General features: G+C 36.1%; 1 protein-coding gene across 3 annotated transcripts in view; it reads right to left on the bottom strand.

The window, feature by feature from the left end:
* Positions 1–571: 571 nt before the first annotated feature.
* Positions 572–24,294, bottom strand: part of KLF8 (KLF transcription factor 8) — a 399,198-nt gene continuing 375,475 nt past the window's right edge. For all 3 annotated transcript variants that reach the window (XM_057495311.1, XM_036931567.2, XM_036931566.2), the window contains 4 exons: positions 18,940–19,504; positions 16,260–16,371; positions 15,461–15,600; positions 572–7,867 (listed from right to left, as the gene is read on the bottom strand). In XM_057495311.1, the coding sequence (XP_057351294.1) occupies positions 7,686–7,867; positions 15,461–15,600; positions 16,260–16,371; positions 18,940–19,450 (945 nt within the window). In that variant the 5' untranslated portion in view covers positions 19,451–19,504 and the 3' untranslated portion in view covers positions 572–7,685. The remainder of the gene's footprint in view (positions 7,868–15,460; positions 15,601–16,259; positions 16,372–18,939; positions 19,505–24,294) is intronic.

Here is a 24,294-nt window from a genome sequence, read left to right as displayed (position 1 = left end):
TGGTTACAATACTCCAGTTTTCTCACACAGGGGCCATTGTGGGTGATGGGGAACAAGTAGGTTGTAAGGTGAGATTTCTGGAGGAGTTAGTTGTGGGTAAAATGCAATATTTCCAGAATCTCTTGCCTGGCTTTAGTGCATCTCCATACAATAGGTATTTCCAAGGGGTGAAGTTGTCCATGTCCTTATCAATAGGTAATTACAAGGGCAAGCAAGGGATTATTTGGACCGGAGAGGTTGGGTGGGTGTCTCTTCTTGTGCAGCTGGGTCAAGAGAGATGCAGGATGACTGCTTGTAGGAAATAAATGGGTTTCTCCTTTCTTTCTCCCTTTGACTGATTCCAGTTTCAAAGGTATCTTGCCCCAGGATTTCCCCCCCAGAGTTACAATGGCCTCATAATAAATACAGAAAAATTTCTTCCAATATATCTACCATTTTATATCTCTAACCAGTATTGTATAATAACTGCCCATTTCTATAAATTTTCCAACATTTGTCTTATAAAACTTGTAAAGAATTGCCAAATGAGTGGAAAATTGTTTTCATTTTATTTCCATGATTAGTAGTGATGTTGAGTATCATTTTATGTTTATTGACTATTTCCAATCCATCTGTAAATGGTTAATTTTTATTCATGTTGCATATTGTGCTTTTTTGTATTATTTGAATGATTTCTTTATATATCCTGGGTACAAACCTTGTGTTATATATGTGGCTGTCTTTTAATTTTTATGGTATCTTTTATTTTTCACATTAAAATTTTTTCAGAAATATTGAACATATATGTATTATGACACTTAAGACACTATTTTGTTTCTTTGGATGCTGGTATCCCCCACTAGGGAATGAATTTATTGAAAGCAGCTGTGTCTAATTTATTTCCATAGCAACCAGTAAAGATCTTGGATTATTTTTAGCTTTTTAGTCAATATTTTTAGCATTTAATTGATGATAATTTTAACCCACAGAGATGACAATGACTCTTAGAATAAACAAATGAGTAAAGAAATATTACTAGAAAACCTATACACTCTGAAATTCATTTATATCATTTGTAGTGAAAATCCCTTTCTGGCAACCTTAGGACAGTCACTCTGTCCTTTCAGATTTTGATCTCAATCTTTCTCACAGGATTTCCTTCTTTATACTTTTTTTCTCAGAGTCTTTCTGAAAGACAAAGCTTCCCAAAACAGATTCCTCAGATGAGGCAGCTTCTCACATCTCCACCCAAGGTTGGTAGTTACACTGAGGCAATTTTTTATTTTAAAGCTCTCCAAATACCCTACTCTCCTATATTCTTTATTAGGAAATAAACAAACAAACAAAATGGTAAGGAGAGCAGGGATGGGCAGGGAAACCTAGCCAGCTGAATCTATCCCACAAACTCCTGTGGGATTATTTGTAGGAAACATACAAAAGGAGCACAAAATCTTCCATTCAGGAACATGGCTGAATAGATTCCCAAGAATGGGGAGTTCCTCACACATTTAAACACAGAAATTATTGTGCTTAAGAAAGCTCAGTTTCCTTTCTTATCTCATACCTATACAGTATTTTTGTCACAGCTTTACCCAGAAAATGGAAAGAAAATGATAGATTTATGCCATGCCATGCCATGTTGAAGAAATGTAAAATGGCGACAGTCAAGGTAATAGCCATGGTTTCTAAAGTTTAAAATATTTTTATTAATAAAAACACACAGTAATCAAACATAACACCAAGCACACACCTTGCCTGGATGCCACACGGGGAGAGCCCCATCAGGCTAGAACAGAATAAACTCTAAGTGGCCATGCTGAGGATACTCTTGAGTATCTCCAGGTGCATAAAAGACTTGTATGTAAGAAATTGCTCATGATCCTAGCCTCAAAGTCATGTCTTTGGAGCAAGAACTACTACTGAGGAAAAACAGAGTGCTGCTCTAAAGCACTGAAATAATGAGGCACAAACATAAGTATTATAGAGACTAAAGCTTAATATACTGTTCTATAATTTCTTTAAACAAACTAGCAATGACAACTAGTCAATTCCTTCACTGCAGGCTCCTTTCCCCAATACACATACACAGAGTCAGTTTCTCTCAGTGTGACCTCCTGTCAAAAAACAGGGAAGGGCACCACTAAGGATTCTCTTCCTTTTATTATGGAATAAAATGAAAACAGAACTGCATTCAACATAATTATGAAGTAATATCCAACACAACTACTTGTACTGACCCTGGGAAACTTCTACAGGAAGGGAAGGAGAGTTTATCAGTTAAAAAATTAGTCCCTCTCTCCCTGATTTCTACCCACCACCAGAGAAGGAAATATAAGATGAAACCAGTGTTTGAAATCAAAGAAATCAAATTAAAGATATATGCTGCCACTGGTATAAATCCTATCCTCTTCCATCCCACTCCTATCCCATCCACCTCACCCCACTTCTTTCCAACATTAACTGCTCAGAGCACAGTAAATGGGGAAAGAGAAAAATGTAATCAGTGAATTTGAACTAGCCAAAGTTTGAATGGCTCCAGAAAATTGCCTTTGCGCTTCTGAGAGGGTGATGTGTAATTTGGTCTAGGCAGAATAAGGAAAGAGGAAGAATTCAGCTTCTGAAGCAATGGATTTTGCCTACTTATTCCTTTAGGCCCTAATATGATTTGAGTCTGGAAACAGAAGAGGATCTTATGGTTAATAATGAAGAGAATGTAGGGGCAGGAAGAGAAGAAATAATAGTGCTTCCAGTGACTATTTTTCAATTACTTTTGTTACTGACTCAAAGTCAGCTCTTTATTATCTGGAATGCCTAATCTTCTCTTTTTTTCCTAGGGTAAATTTAGGGTACTGTAATTATCATCATAGTGATGATCATAATACTTTGTTGCTCATTTAAGGATCTCCCATCATTTTTGCCAACATTCATTAATGAGAATCCTCACAAGAGTCCTGTGAAGTAGACATTTAGATCCCCATTTTACAGATGTGTTATCTGAGGCACAGAGAGGTGATGTGATTTGCCTAAGGTCAACCAAGTGAGAGACAGGAATATATGGAAGAGTGGTAATTTGGGGTAGTATTCTTATTATCAGAGAGCCATATTTACCAGTGAGAAAAGAAAGTGCTAAGTGTTTCAGTTGGGCATACCCACTTTCTCCTGTTTATCTCTATATATGTATTAGTACAGTGAGGAGGACAAATAATTTGCCTTGGTTTATTCAGGGTTAAGTCAATTCCCAATGGCTTGGTTCTTGATAAAACTTTTTTAGGGCACAATAGACCCCAAGTTCCCAGAACTCAGATAGCAGAAATTCCTAATTCCCAGATTTTGCCAATTACTTTATTTCAAAGAACTGTTGGAGTTCTAAAAATGTTATTATCATGCACTGTTGTTTCCCTCAAGTGCACAGGTTAACAATTCAGATACTGCTATACATGTGCACTATAACTGAACAATTCAGTAAATAGATGGCAGGGTGTGGGAGCCATGTTTCTCACTGCTGGAATGAGAGGTTACAGATAAGCAAAGTGAAAAGACTATAATGATGTGTGTGGTAATGGACTGAAGTTGGAGACATCAGTATGAACTCATGTTTAGCTTAAAAATGACATGGAAGGTTATATATAGAAATATTTTTAGGTATTTGTAGATGTGTGTATATACATGGGTTAGTGTACACACATATATTTCCTTGCTCTGTCAGCTGAGATGGCCTAAAGTACCACAGTAGCAACAAGCATACCTAAAATCTAGATCTTGGTTTCTAATATAATTCTCCATGAAAACAAAATGGAATTCTTTAAGAAATGGTTGATTATAGGAGTCAGCCAAAAATATATACAAGATGAGCGTGGAACATCTCATAGTGCCAGAAAATAAGGATGTGCTAAAAAAAAATGATGAGGGTGTGTCAGAAGGACTTAAAAGTTAACCCAAAATAGTGTCCAATGGCCAAGGCTGGAATAATTTGAACAATGAAATAACATTGTGTTGCATTACAACCCGAAGTGTAAGATAAATATCCATGAGTAAATTTACTGATACAAGTAAATGATTGCACAAATAAATAAATGAGGGAGAAGAAACAAATCTCCCATGCACGAGAATTCAAAATAACTTATGTAGATACTCATCCTCAAGGATGTGATATATAGCTCACCACTCCTTAAGTGTGGGCTGCACATAGTGATTTCCTTCTAAAGAGTATGGCATAAAGCAGGGAGAGGGGTAGAGTACTGAGGAAAAACTTGACAAATGCTATCTCAGCCAGGTAATAAGTTTAACATCAAGAACATGTTATGTTAATATGATGTGATGAAAATTGCAGTTCACCTGTATAGTCTTCCTCCCCAAAACCCATAATCTCAGATTAGTCATGAGATACAGATAAGACAAATCTCGATTGAGGAATATACCACTCAAAACTGACAAGTTTATGAGAAACAAGAAAAATCTGAGAAACTGTCACAACCAAGAGAAGCCTAAGGACATATGAGTACTAAATGTGATGTGGTATCTTGAATGGGATACTGGAAAAAAATGGATATTATGTAAAAACTAAGGAAATCTGAATAAAGTTTGGACTTCAGTTAATAATGCATCAATATTACTTCATTATTCGTAACAAATGTACCATACAAATGAAAGATGCTAATAAAAGGGAAAACTGGATGCTGGATATGGAAACTGTACTATTGTCACGATTTTTCTGTAAATCTAAAACTGTTCTGAAATTTAAAAAAAATATTTAAAAATAAGTTATTCTCACAAATTGTCTGTCTTGCCCATAATTCACTCCACCTAATTTACCCAGCCACTTCCCAGTCTACAAAGTTTTACCTGAAATTTCTAATTATAATTATCAATTGTTTTGTTCAACTGCCAATCATGTACAGATGGAGCAATTCCATTGCAACAAATCCCAGGATATTATCTAACCCTATTGAATAAGGCCATTTGCCATCCACTAGGCAACTGTTCACATAATGATGAACAGATTTTTTGCTAGTGTAAGCACAGCAAATTCGATTAATCTCAAATGCTACCTAACAGTGACAATTCCTTTCAATATCATTGTCTATTTAGAAAATTTATATATGCTTTGGTGCAATACTGTATTGTACTGTATGTGAATCTCTGTACTCTACAAAATACTACAAATTTTGACATACTTCTTAAAATATATGTAAATAACTGGAAGGATTTTATTGTTATTTGGAGGGAAGAGGGCATGAAGAATAGGATTAGAACTGTTTCTTGACTACAGACAATGAATAAAGCATTAACAAATCCCTCATTATTTTGCATGAAAAATTTTGAATACAGGCTTGGGATGTCAGTGATACGAATATTTGGAATCCTAATTTGATCAACCTAGTAGTACAACAGTATATTTGATAGCCTTTATTTATAAATAGATATGCTCTAATGCAAAAGATCCTGAGGCCTGAGGGGCACACATCAGTTATGAACCCTGGAAAAGGAGTCTCAAGATCCAAACTCTGAGGAAAATGAATAAGCCCTTGAACTATACTGTGAAATACTATATTAACTATTCAGTGACAAGTTTAAATCTATGTATGATGGCAATTCACCTTTAAAAATCTTATAGCTACATAAAAATCCCCTTTAACAGACTGGTCCTTGATATTTCCTAGTGCTTTAGCAATTAGTCTATGGTGTGGAATTTGTACACCAAAAGTCAGGGAGAAGCCTCTATCAAAATAACAATGATAATAGTAAAAGTCGACATGTCATTTTGAAAAATACAGACAGTCCTTGAAAGGTTTATGGTCTGGAAAGACACTGCAAGTTTAAATGAGGTAAATCAAATCTGAGATAATATACAGTGTTAGAGAGAAAACTTGTGTGCTTAATGTTACATGTCAATGACCACAAGCACATTATACTTAATATTTAATCAACCATAAATGGTTTATGAGTAGTCTAGTTTGCTAAAGCATAACATATACATAAAATTGGACAAATACTACAGCCAATGATGTAAACTTTTCTTTAATGTGTTTTAATATGATCCCTGGGAGAATAGGTATGGTCTATAATGCCTTAAGGAACCATCTGTGGAAAGAATCTGACTCACATTTGTCTCATCTTTAAAATATGAATGATTGGTAAGACTAAATGGTTAATAGGATACCTTTTCAGTGCTAGAGTTCTATGATTTAGTCAGAATGGATAGCCTTTGGAGGTAGTAACCTAAAGCATTCATGGAGGGAATGGTTGAATATTTGCCAAAGAAAAGGAACTCAATATGAAGACAACCTTTAGGACAGAGGCTGAATCCAAAACCAAGTGATTCAAAGCCCACTCTCCAACCCTTCAGACAGGAAATATGCCATGTGGAGGTAGATCTGATGTCCAGGGCCTAGAACAGAGGATTTTATGTTCCTCTGTTATGAAACTATGATGAAACAGTTTGGGCAACCAAATGTGTATGTTATGCAGTTTTGCTCTAATGGCTAAAGGAAATGGCTTAGGTGTTCACAGCAGTTGCAGAAAATAAAACTGTGTGTGTGTGTGTGTCATTTCTCATTAAATGCTTCTTATATTCCATTTGAAACAAAGAATACATGCTAATAATGCCAAGGAATAAATTTTTTTTCTCCAAACCCCTCACCTCTGCATAATATGGCCCCAGTGTGTGATTTTTTATCATGTAATTTGCTCCTAACAGTTGCTTTATGTAAGCAAAAGAATAAATAGTACATTGTAACCCCTTAAAGACACTTCCTCAACAGGCTGCCATTTGAGTGAGGTTTTATTACAGCACTTTTGGTATCCTAGCCAAATCAAAGTCCCCCTCTACTTGTTTTCAGGATCATCCTGGTAATGCTTGTTTCTATCACTGTCTAACATACTCTCCTGGAACACTTTTCTCCCTAATGGCATGTCAATGTGTTCTGTGAATATTTGTCCAAATTTAACCTAATAAAGTATGTAATTGTGCAGAAAGACCTTTCATCTGAAGAAGGAGGAGGAAGAAGAGGAAGAGGAGAAGGACCAGAAGATTTCCTTCATTCTCTTTGAAGTATTTAGGAAGCAGAAGCACCAGCACCATCTGAAAACCAACTGTAAGAACAAATAGGTTTAGATTTACAAAATCTTTGAGTTTCATATAGGACTCAGCTAAAGTCATTGAGAATGTACCCTATACTCAGGACCCAAATCCTCGTAACTCTTACTAACCAACAACATTGTTATGCCTTCTTCTGAGAACTTGAAAAAAAGTCATTTTTAGGAGACTACCAACCACTTTTCAGTACTTATTTAAAAAATATGGACACGAATTCTGGAAAACAAGAGAAAAAATAGGGAAAAAGCAGCATGTGTTTGTTCACAGCCTTGAGTTTGATTCCTGTGTTGTTACTGTAGGAGAAATGTCCTATCTCAGAGCAGGGATGGGAGTGGGAGGGTGTGGGGGGGCAACCATGGGTGCCACACTGAAATTCAACCCATGGGGAGGTTGAAAAAATTGGGGACTGTACAATGGAGAGGTGAAGGTAGAATATGAGGAGTTCCCATGGAAAACTAGCTATATTTTCCTCCAGTCTCATCAACCTGGCTCAGTGTGCTCCTCCAAGCCCATTTCAGAAGCAAGCCGAAGTGAAAAAGGAAAAGATGGTCATGACCTCAGCACACAGAGAAAGAGACCAGCACATATCTTCTAGTGCAGTTTGTGTTTCTCACATGGTGTCATGGCGTCGGCGGTGCAGGGACAGGTGGTCAGAGCGAGAAAAGCTACGGTTGCAGTCTGTGCACCTGAAGGGTTTGATGCCTGTGTGCTTGCGGAAATGGCGGGTGAGTTCATCTGAGCGAGCAAATTTCCAGGAGCAGCCATCCCAGGTACATTTATAAGGCTTCTCTCCTAAAAAAGGGAATATGAGAAAACAAAGGGGGGTCAGAGAAGAGACACTGGAAAGATAACAGAGTACATAACCTTTTATCAAGGCTTCAGTCAAAAGGTGAGGCAATCACTTTGAAGATATGCTTTCATTAAACTTTGCAGAAGTACTAAAGAGAAGTCCAGATGGAGAAGTGAAAAGCACATAGGCTCTGGTTCAAATAGGCCTTTGATTGAATCCTGGCTCTACTACATACTATCTGTGTGACCTGAAGTAAGTTATTTCTCCTTGGCTGAGTCTGTTTTCTCATCTCGAAAGGGGGATAAAAATACTTTACAGGTTTGTTTGAAATATTTTCTTTTTTTAACACAGCTAGTAAATGCTAAAACTGGGATCTAAACTCAGGTCTTTGACACCATCCAGTGTACCACACTGCAGTAACCATATCCTCCCAAACAAACAGTGTAAAATAGAGCCATACACACAGGAAGAATGTATGATTCACTAGAATGGGCCATCAGCTAAGGCTATAGGTCTTCTTCTATGTAAGGTAAAGGTGAGAAGAGTCAAGTCCAACTTTCTGAAATAGCTCTATGTTCAGTATGCCTTGTTTGCATCTGGGTTATATATGGAATATGTATGTTCCAGATAGAAAGCTAAATGAAAAAAAGTAGCATAAGAAACATTAACACAGTATGACCCCATTATTGTATATATATCACACACCACATACTTACACACTCAGAGTAAAGGTAAATCAATGCACTTAAATGTAAATTATGAGAAAAATTAACAGTGAGTGAATATCTGGAAAGTGAGGGTGAGAATGATGAAAGAGGACTTTTTATTTTTATTTTTCACCTTTCTGTATTGTTTGAATGTTTTAAAATTCATGATGATGTATATTATAATCAATTTTTTCAATCAGAAGGAAAGAAGCTATATGAGCAAAAATAAATATTAACTATGGTTAAGTCTAGGTCATAAGATTAGGGTAATGTTTGTTTTCTTAATGTGTTTCTCTATTTTTCATTTTCTATGTGAGCATGTATTGTTTTATAATAATTAACAAGCAAAAATGAAGACAAAATGCATTGGTATTCTAATGGTCTCCTTTTCTCTGGCTCTTTCTCCACTTCCTCCATATAAAATTTCCAAAGTATTTAATTTTATGCTGCTCTAAATTCTGGTGGCAATCTGGTTTGCACATACTACTCTTCAGCTTACTGCTTAACACCTACAAATCCTCCAAACTGTTTACTAATTAACTATACAGCTCTCAAATAAAGGGCAACAAAATGGAATTCACTCTGACTTACTGTTTTGGACCATACCCAGGCAACCATTTTGAGGATGAAAGATGTTATTTACCGATAATTTCAATATTCAGAAATTGCTGCATTAGCTGCTAAGAATGAGACAGAATTGGATGTATTGAGACAAAAAGGTGGCCAATGAAATGTTATCAAATGAAAAGAAAAAGTTATTGAATGGCTACAGACACACACATACACACACACACACAGATCCTATTTATGCTTTCTGAACCTCTGTGTCTCTTTGTCTCTCTGTGTCTCTCTCCCCTACGCACCCCTCACAGTCACAGACACACACACACACACACACACATCACACAAAGAGAAACCATCTGGAAGACTGCAGAGCAAATTATGAACTGTGGGAAGGAGAATGAGACTTCAGACAGTGCTGAGCATGTGTAAATGGGATTTTCACTTTTTGGCTTATTTACTTCTAGCCCATCTCCACACTTCCCAACTGTCACATTAGTATGTTTTCTTGTAATCTCTCAAGAATTGTTCCTGAGAATTCCTATTTTCTTTATACTCAAATAAAGAAAATTTTACTCGTAAAGAAGTGACACCCTGTGGCGATTGAACTCATTGTTAGAATACATAGATCACTGTTCAAGAATTCAGTAAGGAGACCAATTTTTCTATTTCAAAAGAAGTTACCTTTCATTACAATCAAACAAGCTCCTGTTTGTGCCAATGCACTTCATATAACTCATGACTTCTATTAATATATCATCTAAGTAGAAGAACAAAACATACATAGGGAAAGTAATTCATAATATAAAGTATACATATTAACTACATGACAACTAACTACATAATATAAAGTGTATCCATATTAACTACATCACATAGTCAAATGTGATATAAGTTCCAATGCTAGATAATAATTTGTGGGTTAGTATGAAGGCATTGAGCTAGAGGCATGGTTTTAGGTTTTTTGATAGGTAGAACAGAAGGCAAAAAACAACCTAGTCAGTTGCAGGACTGGGTTGATAAGGCAGTACAGTCAGTGATGCAAAAGATCAGCCATTTTGAAGCATGGTGTATCTTTACAGGAGTGCTATGAGATGGCCCCTATTATGAAGGGTAATGACATAACAAAGAACAGTGAGAATAGTCTGCCTCAGGTATAGGCACAAAGTGGGTACACTGACTGTAAGTAATTTTAAAACAATAATAAAATAGACTAAAAGTTAGTTTTCCCTTTGTTATCACCATTTTCCAATTATAAACAATGTCAATGATAAAATACTCTTTTTCTTGCTACAGCTCTCACTACGCTATTTCTCTTGGTATGCCATTTCCAGGCAATGGTTAGGGAAAGAGGGTACACTGAAAAATTTTGAACTCATAGTGACTTGATCAAAGTCATACATTGAAAAGATCTAGCTATAGTATATGAAATGGTTTACAATGAATATGGGCTACTGGGGTAACCTTACTTATGCGGTACATAAAGAATGTATGCAAATTAATTATAATTCAATCAGGTGTACAAATTAAGTATTTATAATTCAATTCAGATGAAAGAATCAAGAGTATATGCAATAGGAGATTCAAATAAATAAAATCAGAAGTGAGAGAAGAGACACTACAATGGATGCCTCAGAAATAAAAAGGATTAAAGGAACAATTATATGCCAACAAACTAGACAACTTATAAGAAATGGGTAAATTCTAAGGAACATACAACCTACTAAAACTGAGTCAAATAAGAAATAGGAAGCCTGGACAGACCAATAACAAGTAAAGAAATTGAATTAAGAATAAAAAATCTCCAAACAAACAGTACATTAAAGGGATCATATACCATGACCAAGTTGGTTTTACCACTAGTGTAATGCAAGAATGGTTCAACATTATCAAATCAATTGATGTGATACAACATGCTAACAAAATCCACATGAACATCTTAATAGATGCATAAGAGCGTTGACAAAGTTCAACATCCATTCATAATTAAAACTCTTAACAAAACAGGTATGTAAGGAATTTACTCCAACACAATAAAAGCTGTATATGAAAAACCCACAACTAACATCATAATAAATAGAGAAAAACTGAAAGCCTTCTCCCTAAGTCCAGTATAAGGCAAGGATGCCCACTCTTCCCATTTCTTTACAACATAACATTCAAATCAGAAAGGAAGAAGTAAAATTATCTCTATTTAGAGATGACATGATCACATACATAGAAAGACTTAAAGAATAAACAAAAAAAATCTGTTAGATTAAATAATTAAATAATTATTAAATACTAATTAAATAATTCAGTAAACTTGCAATATACAAAATCAACATATAAAATCAATCACACTTCTATATATAAACAATGAAGTATATGAAAAGGAAATTAAGAATACAATCCTAGTCACAACAGCAACAGAAGAAAAAAATACTTAGGAATAAATTTAATTAGGTGAGGGATTTGTACACAGAATATTGTAAAACACAGATACAGAAAATTATAGGTGACAGATAAATGGAAAGATATTCCATGTTCATGGATTGGAAAGATTAATATTGTCAGAATATCCATAATACCCAGAGTGATCCACAGATTCAATACAATTCCTATCAAAATCCCATTGGTATTCTTCACATAAATTGAGAAAACAATCCTAAAATTTATATGAAACCACAAAAACCCTGAAAAGGCAAAGCAATTTTGGGCAAAAAGAACAAAGATGGAGGCCTTACACTTCCTACTTTCAAGCCATATTACAAAGCTACAGTAATCAAAACAGTATAGTAATGACAGAAAGCACACATACAGACCAATGGAATAAAATAAAGCTCAGACATAAATGCACACATCTACAGTCAATTGATCACCAGTAACATGCAAATAACAAACAATGGGGAACAGGTAGTCTTCAGTGAATGGTATTGGGAAAAGTGGATATTTACATGGCGAAGAATGAAATTGGACCTATCTCACATCATATACAAAAGTCAACACAAAATTGATTATGGACTTAAACATAAAATCTGAAACCATAAAACTACTAGAAGAAAACAGGGGGAAAGCTTCTTAACATTGGTTTGTGCAACCATTTTTTGGATATGGCACCAAAAGCACAGGAAACAAAAGCAAAAATAGAAAAGTGGTATTCTATCAAACCGAAAAACTTCTGCACAGCAAAAGAAACAATCAACAGAGTGAAAAGAGGACCTATGGAATGGGAGAAAATATTTGCAAACCCCATATCTTATATGGGGTTAATATACAAAATAAAAGAATTCATACAACTAAACAACAAAAACAAACCAATTAAAAAATTGACAAAGAAATTGAATAGATATTTCTCCAAAGAAGGCATGCAAAGGTCAACAGGTATATGAGAAAACTAACAGATATATGCTCAACTTCACTAATCATCAAGGAAATGCAAATCCAAATCAAAAAGAGATATCAGCTCACATCTGTTAGAATGGCTAGTATCAGAAACACTAAAGATAGCAAGTGCTGGAGAAGATGTGGAAAAAGGGAATCTTTTTACACTTTTTACACTTATGTTAAGTGAAATAAGACAGATTCAAAAAGACAAATACTGCATGATCTCATGCAGTATGTGTAATAGGAAAATGTTAAACTTCTTTAAGCAGAGTATAGAATGGTGATTGCCAGGGGCTGGGGGTTGGGGTGTAGGAAGAAATATTAGTCAAGTGGTACAAAGTCCCAGCTTTGCAAGATAAATAGTTACAGGAAATCTAATGTGACTATAGTTACACAACAATGTGACTATACTTAACAATATTGTACTGTTTACTTGAAATTTGCTAAGATGGTGGAGCCTAGGTATTCTCACTACTAAAAAAAGAAGTAGTAACTGTGTGAGGTGATGGATATGTTATTTAGCTTGACTGTGGTGAATATTTCACAATGTATACATGTATCACATCACCAAATTGTATATCAGAAATATACACAATTTTTTAATTGTAAGCTATAACAGAGGAAAAGAGAATAAATCAAGACAAAAAGCCTAAGGAGGTGGCAGTAAGAGTGGAATTGAAAGAACATTAACAATAGCTAACATTTATTGAGTGTTTACTATACGTAAAATACTATTCTAAGTGTTTTATACTATTATTATTCCCCAATAAAAACACTGAGGCAAAGAAAGTTGAAGTAACATTCAGCTAATGAGTGGTATACTGGGATGTCAAATTCAGTGTAGTTTCACAATATATGCTCTTGGCCAGTATGTCTACATCCTCAATAAAAGAGCTATTTGATGAAGGAAATAATAGAAGTTTAGAAACAAATAACTGAGGGCATAAGAGAATGTTAAAGATAAATTTTGTGCCTGGATTAATGGGTGATATCATTACAAAAATTAGGGCTTGACTAAATCCTTAAGGGTACCTCCTCTCTGGGGTTGCCCACACTCCCCTTTTTTGACTGTATACCCTTTTTTCCTTAAATAAAGACATCTCACTCCTCAAAAAAAAATTAGGGCTTGACAGTATGTTTAATGGAAATTCTTGTATCTCTATTTCCTGATTTGTATGCTTTTAAGCTCAGAGGAGATGAATGGCTGCATTTCATGCTAGAGGTGGTATCCAGATAAGCAAGAGTCTCATAGCTCTCTGCTGAAAGAATATGTACCAGTAATAGAGATATTCTCTGGGACCCCTTGCAATGAACCCCAATCTTAAAAAGGCAATGAAGTAAGCATTTCTGAAGCTTCCTTATATTAAAAAACCCTGTGGAATGCCATCAAAAGAGAAAAGTATACCTAGGTTTCATACTAAATTTTGATTCCAAGGGACTTTCCCACTTACTAACTGTGTGACCTTGGCAAAGTATCTCTGGAAATGGCACCTCCATCCATCCATTTAGCATAAAACAGAAATCTGAGGTTTCAGTGTCCCCTCAATCATCAATATACTTCCTTCTCTCTAAATCTACTCCTAACATCCCTAGCTAGGCTCTTATCATTTTTTTTGCATGGATCACTACAGTAGCTTCTTAAGTGGTCCTCTCCCACACTTGTACCTCAATTCTTCCTCCACCAACCACTGCACTAAATATGCCCAAGCTATGCTGGACTTCTGTCAGTTATCAGGACAAGGCAAGTTTATTCCCATCTCACAGATTTTGTACTCTGCCTAGTCAAGAAAACTCTTCCCTCAAGTTTTTTACACATCTGGCTCCTTCTCATAATGATTATGTTATTCAGTGTATGCACCTTGTTTAGATCCTGATTTGAACAAACTTTTAAAAAAATATTTATTAGACAACTGGGGAAATTTGATATTAAGGAATTTTTGTGTGCTAGTAATATTGCGCTTATTTTTAAACACCTTTGTCTTTTAAAGATACATTCTAAAGTATTTATGACTAAGATAATATATCTGGAATTTACTTCAAAATAATAGAGTGAGGAGTGGGTAAGTCAGTAGGGGTGTAGAAAAACATATGGCTATATACTGATATAATTGTTAAGGTTGGGTGCAGGGTAGATGTGATTCCAGTAAATTTGGGCTTAAATGTTTAAATATGTGTGTGTGTATATACAATGTGTATATATATATATGTGTGTGTGTGTGTGTGTGTGTGTATGTATACACAAAAACACACATACTGTATATATATTCAGTAGGATTAGCCTGTATCCTACACAGAGGAGAAGCAGACAAAGCATCAGTAAACAAAAAGAGTGTCATGGGAATGATGAGACAATGCAGTCTGGAAATCAGTTACCTGTTCATAGCCTCAAGACACAGCAACTAGTACTGTGGATCCTTGCATACAAATCCTAATACAGCAAATGTAACATAATACATTTTCATAAGAAAGGGGGTCCCCTTTTTCCAGAGTGTCCAAGTCTCAATTTTGAGCAGCTGATGATTGGCAAGGAGGAGTCTCCAAAGCAGAGAGTAAAAAGTGATGACTGACAATCTATATTTGGCCCATAGGCAGGTTTCTTTGAATCCATGGTGTTATGAAAATTTTTTAAATAGATGCCAAAATTCAAAATCTAGGACATTACACATAAAAATCTTGATTTTCTGCTTTTCTTCAAATCTGAGAGATTTGGTAATACTTAGTTGGAGCTGAGTGACAGCTCTACTTCAGATGGGGAAGGTGCCATCCAGTTTGGCACAATCCCCACCAGGTCTGCTTTACTTATGTTTTCTGGTGTGAAAAAAGGTATATTATAGGTTGGTGGATGGTACTGAGCTCCAACAGCCTGCTTTAATTTCTTTGTGTCAGGACTTCTCTTCATATCTCTCAGAGACTCTATGTGTGTTTGTATGTATGTTAGAGGTGGGGTGGAAGTGAGCACACCTGTATGGATTCTGCGGTGGGCTTTCAGGTGAGAACTTTTGGTGTATACTTTGCTGCATCCTGCAAAGTCACATTGGTGAATCCGTCTTCTCTTCAAGTCAAGATATTCTTCTCCCTGCATTTGGGTCATTCCTGCTGGTCTGAGCATAAAAACAGAGATAGGGCCAAAGAATGATTTTAAAGCTTAAGCTAAATAAATGAACTTACATATAATTGGAACATCTCATCCATGCATTTAATATATGTAAATTGAACACGAGCCTCCCAAGAGAAGAAATAATTGAAATAATTCTGGCAATTCCCTCAAATAGGCCATTTTGCTCAGTAAGTGCTGGTCCCAGGAGGTGGTAATATTTCACTGGGTGATTTCTGTTCCCATGCCATGTGAGTATTTCACTCTAATAAGTCTCATTCTTGTGTTTAAATAATTGTGTTTTTCATACAACATGCTTGCTAAAACACAAGCTAACTACATCATTAGTTCCAGCACTGGAAGACAAGTCTGCTTTAAACTTACAGAGAGAAATAACATGCAACTGTACTTTATAGGAAACTTGCAGATTTTTTAAGGGTAAAATTGATGATCTACAATCAGGACATAACACTGCCATAACATGCATGTACATGGACATGTGTGCACACAAACTCATACCTTTGCTGGAAAGGCAGTCTACCTATATTTTGTTGTCCTCAAATTCTTACTATCATGTCTGAGAACCCGTTCCACTTCTAGCACAGATACACACATATATATATATATACACAGAGACAGACCTGAAATAAAGACAAATGTACTCACTCTTGATGTCGTCCCTGAATACCCTGTAAGGCTGAGGATCCACTCTCAATTGCACTCTCCTCACTGTCACTTGGGATGTCCAGTGGAGACATGGAGGTAGGGTCAACTTTCACTAAAAGCAAGGAAAAGGCACAGCGTGGGCTACAAATATATGTGCTTCAGTAGTCATTTTCAGGATTTCCAATTTAGCCCACAATGAGAAATAACAATAAGATAGAGAAATAAAATACAAAGATGGAAAAAGTGAATTTGTGTGGAAGGGAAGAGAAGAACATTTACAATTTTTAGCATAGCAGGGAACAGAAATTCCTTTGAGGGAAGGGCAATAAGAAACATTCTGGTGCCACTAGAATGAGCTTCTTCTCTAGGATAGCAAGATATGATAGTGGGTTGCTCTAGGGTAGGGTCTGAGTATGATTCAACTCTATCTCCAGACTCCAGGACAGGGTCTACTGAAAAGTCTGGCTCAATGAGTGTTTGTTGAATTGAACCCTATAAATGGTTCCCTGGTTGTCCTCAGATCAATGCCTAGGCTCACCCCAGAGGTGAAAACATCTCCTTTGGCTTCTGTGCTCCTAAATGGAAATAGTCAATGAAGTGGAACACAAATCTAGTACCTACCTAGTGGATGCTTGATACATGTTAGCATCCTTCCCTTCCAAATAATGTTGGGAGAAACCCTTAATTATATCACCTCCTGATGCTTGTGATGCCTAACTTAACTGAGTCAGGTGGTCAGTGGTCTCCTAGGTCTAGTGAACGCTCCAAAATTTCTGTGTACAAGAAACTTAAGGGTGACACTGAAGTTGGGGGGGTATTTGATTAGTGCAGTTGCCTTTGCACATTGATTGTGTGTCATTCACTGAAACATTTTAAGCATGCATCTCATATGTATGTGTCTGTATGTGTGTGTGCATGATATAAATGCACTAGAACCCTAAAATGTTGTGTACTTACTGAAAAATAAACAAAAAATAACATGTAAAGGGTGAGAAAATAAAATCAAATTTTGATACTTTCTTTTTGAGTTCCAGTTGTTTGTGTGCTCCCACCACCCCCTAAGATATAACCATACCATTTTGGAGACCACTGGGATAATGGTCTCAGCTTGAAATTACATTGAACAGTTTTAAAATTTATTATGTTTTTAGCTGTTCTAGTGGACTGATGGATATTATGGGGGGAATATAAAGGCCTGATGATAAATTGATATCATCAAATTTCCATACAGGGAATTTTATTTTCCCATTTCCTTTTTGTTTGGCTCTCTCTCCCTAAATGGAAGTTAAGAACACTGTTTTAATTAACACCCTCAGGGGATCTCAAAAACAAGATTGAACACATCATTACCACAGTTAATTACTAGTCTATGATGGCATTTTTATTCAAAAGAATACTGTAGTTTCAGCAACCTGATGCTTAGTATGTTGTTTCTCAGTCTCCTATATTAAGTGATGGAATGATTGCAATACATTGAATTTCAAAGGTACAAAGCTCTTAGTTTTATTTACACTGAGCTGAAGTCTGGTTCCTAGTCATTTCTAACCATATAGCTCCCCTTTGGTTTTTCAAATTCATGCTATTTAATCAGCTCCTCATTTGACATAGGTTTGAATCTTCTCACCATCCTAATCTCTCTCCTCTAAGTGTACCCTAACTTTCCAACATCCTTCCTAAGGTACAACATGCAAAATTAATTATAATTCTACAGATGTAGTGAAACTAAATATCTTGAACCAATTCAGAGGGCAAATAATTTTCTTTGATCTTTCACAATTACAAACTAAAGTTTATAGACCAGCAGGAGGGGAACTGGGTGGCTGGGGGATACTGGTGACTTAATTTATACCTTTCTGAATTCTAAACTTATTTTCAAATATAAATAGGGAAAATAGTGTTTCCTGGACAAATTTTCAAGTTTGTTCATCAAATTATCTGTTGCAAGACATCTGCTATCTATCAGGTTCTCTGGAGACACACAAAGAGAAATAAGATAGTGATGTCCATGAGGAATTTACAATTCACTTGTAAAGAATGCCCATACACTTGTGATATAAGCAAGCAAAAAAGTAAAGTTGAGGGTGATAGATGTCAAATGAGGGGGAATACAAGGAAGATGGCAATATTTCAAAGATTATTTTACTGGTAGGGAAAAGAAAGGTATGGTATAGAGAGAGTCTGGAGTTAAGGGTGGCTAAGTGTGTAGGGTTAGAAATATTCTCAAGTTTTCCACCAAAGCATTCCTAATGGCATAGAAGAATAAATATATTCTCCTGGAAATTCCCAAGGTAGGTGTCTTAGTAAGCTTAAAATTATTTTTGAAGTGTGTGCTTTATCTTAAAAGGTTATTCAAATTTTATATTTCTATCTTTGATAAAATCGTATTTTAAAATATAAAATGTTTATATTACTTAGATCAAATAATCTAGAGGTTACAGGCAGTTACATAGTATTTCACCCAAGGATATGCATATCCCAATTTGAGAAGATGGGCTAAACAAGAGTCATTTTACATTCTTAATCATTGAAGAGACATGATAAAAATAGTGTTTATGAAATATTACTCTTGAGACTGTGTGAAAGAATACTCGGAGAGTGTGAAAAGAGGTACGAGATAGGACGACAAAAAAAATTTAGATTGAAAAAGTGAGGCCCAGAAAAGGGGCACCTTGATGCTCACCTGATCCAGCATTTTTGCCATCTCCTCCAATGAGTGGGACTGTAATGGCTGAAGAGCCCCCATCTGCAGGCAAAGTAGTATACACCATGGGCAGTGACTGCACCACCACTGGGATAGTCTTCAGGCCACCCATCTTATTTGGCAGATTGACTGAGGGGATGGTGTGAATCACATGTAAGATATGCTGGCCACCAGTGCCCTGAGAGGGAGCCAGGATAGAGCCTGGAGTCAAAATGGTAGGGATGTTTGCTGAAGAGCCTGTGTCAGATGTTGAAGTGGACACTACAAGGGTCTGGGGAGCAGGCTGTGGCTTGAGAGGACGTATTGGAGCTTGCAGCATGCTGGCAGGCTGGAGAGGAGCCTTGGGCTTGTGAAAGGAGAGGTCAACTGGCTCCACCTGAGGCAAGCTGAAATCATTAGCTAGAAGTTCTTCTGGGGGTTCGATCTTGATGTCATTAAACAGTGCTGGGTTTTCCATGGGGTTGGCATCCAGGAATGGTGGAGATGTCATATTACTACTGTCTGCTGTCTTAGGGAAATTTCTGATCTGAATAGGGCCAGTGACCTAAAATAAATAAACAAATGAAAGGTGCAAAACAGTGTTAATACACTGAGGAAGAGACATGTGAGCAATAAAAGAAAGCTCTAGTCTCTTTTCATGGACAGAATATATAGGGAGTTGAGAGACATGAGACAGGGGTACACTAAAGGAGAAAAAGAAGGTAATCTTTACTAAGCACCAGTACTAGGCACTTTGTCAGGCAATTGATACAAATTATTTCATTTAATCTTTACAATAATCTTGCAAGATTAACTAAACACTTTCCAAGTATCCACTATAAGTACTGTGCTAAGCCTACTGAAGACACACATGAATAAGGTTTAGCCACTAAGTACATACTAACATACTAACTATAATGACAGAAACATGTGAGTAGGTTTTAAGTCATACCATAATAAGTGATGCAGCAGAAATATAAGCAAGGTGTTTTAGAAAAAGAAAAGGGACTAATTATTTCTGTCTAGACAGGATAAGGGAAGGTTTCAAGGAGGATGTGATATTTTATATGGGTCTTAGATAATTAATAGGAGTTCTCTAGGCAGAAAGGGTTAAGAAAGATATTCCTGTCTGCAAAGATATAGCACCAGACATGCTTAGTGAATAATGATGCAATATTGTCAGTTGTTTTATATGCAAAATTGAACTGTGCAACTTTTAAATTAAAAAATATTAATTAAATGATCAATTTATGGGCAATATATAAAGTAACATAAAGCCTCAACTTCATTAAAAACTTCCTAAGAATTCTATGAATTCAAAGGTCAAAGATATTGTGAACTTTGTATACCATTACCAAGCAACACTCTGTACCTTGAAGATGGCCTTGGAGTGGTGGTGCTACTTTAGCCAGTAACCAAAACATGATCCCATTCTCTATCAGGATTATATTTGAGTTATGGGAGTTTTTAATTATGAGAGATGTTCAGTAGTACATCCCTTACACAAATACAACTATTCTTTATTTTTATATATTTGGAATATGAGGGAAGGTGGAATTCCAGGAAAGGCTGGGTGATAAAAGATAATTGTTTTGAGGAGGAGACTTACATGGGCAGAGCTATTTCTGTGTGATTTAACTAGCTCTTCAATGAAACATAGATTGAAGGAGGAATGAGACTGGATTCAAAGAGACCAAAAAGAAAGCAAGAGGAAAAATCTTGGTGAGACATTTATGAGACAAGTGGAGAAGTATAAATATTGACTTGATATTGGGTGTTATTAAGGAACCATTGTTAATTTTTATAGGTTCTATAATAATATTGTGGTTATAATTTTTTAAAATTTAGGTGAAAGATAATAAAGGCCTGAATCAGAGAATGAAGAGGGGGCAAGGAGAGGCAATGTCCTCTGACTCTGACTTCTTTAGAAAAACCCTCAGAATGAAGGCACATAGTGAATCTGTGGCATCTTCCTGCCCTGATGGACAGTGACTGCATTGCGGTATGGATGGGGACTTGATAATATGGGTAAATGTAGTAACCACATTGTTTTTTCATGTGAAACCTTCATAAGAGTGTATATCAATCACACCTTAATAAAAAATTAAACTAAAAAACCCTCAGAACATGCCAGGAGTAAGTAAAGTTACCAAGAAACATCCATGCTTTATCTACAGAATTTAGCCAGATGATCATCTGCTTTCTTCCTTTGCTATGCCGATACTCCTGTTTTCTTGATTTACAAATTCCCACCCAACTCAGGCACTGTTTGTGGTCTGAATATTGCTTCAATCTGCCTCTAAGACATGACTTCTATGATTTGTCTCACTGTTCCACATACTTCTAAGGTAATCTATCTTTCATGGTTAGATTCACTCCATCCAGGTAAGGGGGATGGAAGGATAGGGGGAGATATTTCTCAAGAATGGCTCCGCTGAACTTAAAAATTCCTTGCCCTGTGATTCACCCAAGTCAACTTAAGCCCCTATTTTTCCTGCATTTCCCACTTGTCTCTTCATCTGACTAGCTCCTTTCCCAGATTAAGGAGGCACAATCTCAGGAATCTCTAAGGAAGAGTAGGGCGATGAATCTTTCTATGATTTCTTTATCATGGCTGTCTTTAACATTGAGAAATAGACTTACAACAGAGAGCATAAGAAGACACTGAGCGCAATGTCACTCTCTATAAGAATGTTGATTGTGAATACAGATGTGGATATAAACACAAAGTCTGGCAATATATGTTAAGGAAGGATCTAGTTAAAAATTTAGGAACTTTCTATATTTTTAAGCCAGAAACCTAAGAAAGCTGAAGCCATTGTAAATATAAAATGGAGACCACCTTGGCAACCTTACTGTCTTTTGCTAAACAAGCCATCTTTAGGACCCTGAGAGTTGCCCAGTATAATGCTGTTACCTCAAGGCCTTGTACGTAGCTGGCACTCAATACACATTCACTTTATTGAAAAACGCATTATTCAGGAAAACCCAAAATGGGAACTAACGAATAAAAGTATAGAAATTGAATAACATATAGACTATTCTTTTTTTTGGTATTCTTTTAAGTTATCATTGCTATAAAATCTTATGAAGGTTTCACATGAGCAACACTGGTTACAACATTCACCATATTATCAAGTCCCCCCCACACACCAATTGCAGTCACTGTCCATCAGCATATGAAGATGCTATAAAGTCATTACTTGTCTTCTCTGTGCTTTACTGCCTTCCCTGTGACCTACCTATATTATGTGTGCTAATTATTCCCTTGCCCTTATTCCCCTTCTCCCTCCTTCCCAACCCACTCTCCCCAATGCCATCCCTTTGGTAACCACTAGCCCCTTCTTAGAGTCTGTGAGTCTGCTGCTGTTTTGTTCCTTCAGTTTTGCTTTGTTGTTATACTCCACAAATGAGGGAAATCATTTGGTACTTGTCTTTCTCTGCCTGGCTTATTTCACTGAGCATTATATCCTCTGGCTCCATCCATGTTGCTGCAAAGAGTAGGATTTGTTTTCTTCTTATGGCTGAATAACATTCCATTGTGCGTATATACCACATCTACTTTATCCATTTATCTACTGACAAACACTTAGGTTACTTCCATATTTTGGCTATTGCAAACAGTGCTGCAATAAACATAGGGGTGCATATGTCTTTTTGAATCAGGGATCTTGTTTTCTTTGGGTAAATTCCAAGGAGTGGAATTCCTGGGTCAAATGGTATTTCTAGTTTTAGTTTTTTGAGAAACATCCATATTGCTTTCCACAATGGTTGAACTAATTTGCATTCCCACCAAAAGTATAGCAGGGTTTCCCTTTCTCTCCATCCTCACCAGCATTTGCTGAGCCTTGATTTTGGATGTTGGCCATCCTAACTGGTGTCAGGTGATATCTCATTGTGGTTTTAATTTGCATTTCCCTAATAATTAGTGATGTGGAGCATCTTTTCATGTGCCTGTTGGCCATCTGAATTTCTTCTTTGGAGAAGTGTCTGTTCATATCCTCTGCCCATTTTTTAATCAAGTTATTTGCTTTTTGCATGTCGAGGCCTATGAGCCCTTTATTTATTTTGGATGTTAACCCCTCATCGGATAAGTCTTCTACAAATGTATTCTCCCATACTGTAGGATGCCCTTTTGTTCTACTGATGGTGTCCAGTGCTATACAGATTTTTAGTTTGATGTAGTCCCATATGTTCATTTTTGCTTTTGTTTCCATTGCCCAGGGAGAAGTATTCAGGAAAAAGTTGCTCATGTTTATATTCAAGAGAATTTTGCCTATGTGTTCTTCTAAGAGTGTTATGCTTTCATGAATTACATTCAGATCTTTAATCCATTTTAAGTTTACTTTTGTGTATAGACTTAAACAATTATCCAGTTTCATGCTCTTACACGTAGCTGTCCAGTTTTGCCAACACCAGCTTTTGAAGAGGCTGTCATTTCCCCATTGTATATCCATGGCTCCTTTATTGTATATTAATTGACCATATGTGCTTGGGTTTATATCTGGGCTCTCTAGTCTGTTCCATTCATCTATGGGTCAGTTCTTTTGAGAGTATCAAATTATTTTGGGGAGTTTGAAGTTGGGGAGCATAATCTACCCCGCTTTATTCTTCCTTCTCAGGATTGCTTTGGCTATTCTGGGTCTTTTGTGATTCCATATAAATTTTAGAACTATTTGTTCTAGTTCATTGAAGAATGCTGTTGGTATTTTGATAGGAATGCATTGAGTATGTAGATTGCTTTAGGCAAGATGGCCATTTTGACAATATTAATTCTTCCTATCCATTTATTGGTGTCTTCTTTAATTTTTCTCATGAGTGTCTTGTAGTTTTCAGGATATAGGTATTTCACCTACTTGGTTAGGCTTATTCCTATGAATTTTATACTTTTTGATGCAATTGTAAATGGAATTGTTTTCCTGATTTCTCCTTCTGCTAGATCATCATTAGTATATAGGAATGCAAAAGATTACTTGTATTAATTTTGTATACTGCAAATTTGCTGAATTCAGTTATTAGTTCTAGTAGTTTTGGGGTGGATTCTTTAGGGATTATTATGTACAATATCATGTCACCTGTAAACAGTGACAGCTTAACTTCTTCCTTACCAATATGGGTGCATTTTATTTCTTTGTGTTGTCTTATTGCTATAGCTAGGACCTCCAAAACTATGTTGAATAAAAGTGGGGAGAGTAGGCATCCTTGTCTTGTTGCTGATCTTCAAGGAAAAGCTTTCAGCTTCTTGCTGTTAAGTATAATGCTGGCTGTGGGTTTGTCATATATAACCTTTATTATGTTGAGGTACTTACCCTTTATACTCATTTTGTTGAGAGTTTTTATCATGAATGGATGTTG

This window comes from Manis pentadactyla, chromosome X, assembly GCF_030020395.1.
Source record: "Manis pentadactyla isolate mManPen7 chromosome X, mManPen7.hap1, whole genome shotgun sequence".
Classification (NCBI taxonomy): domain Eukaryota; kingdom Metazoa; phylum Chordata; class Mammalia; order Pholidota; family Manidae; genus Manis; species Manis pentadactyla.
The sequence above is the reverse complement of the archived record's forward strand: the minus strand, read 5'-3'. Positions and strand labels throughout refer to the sequence as shown.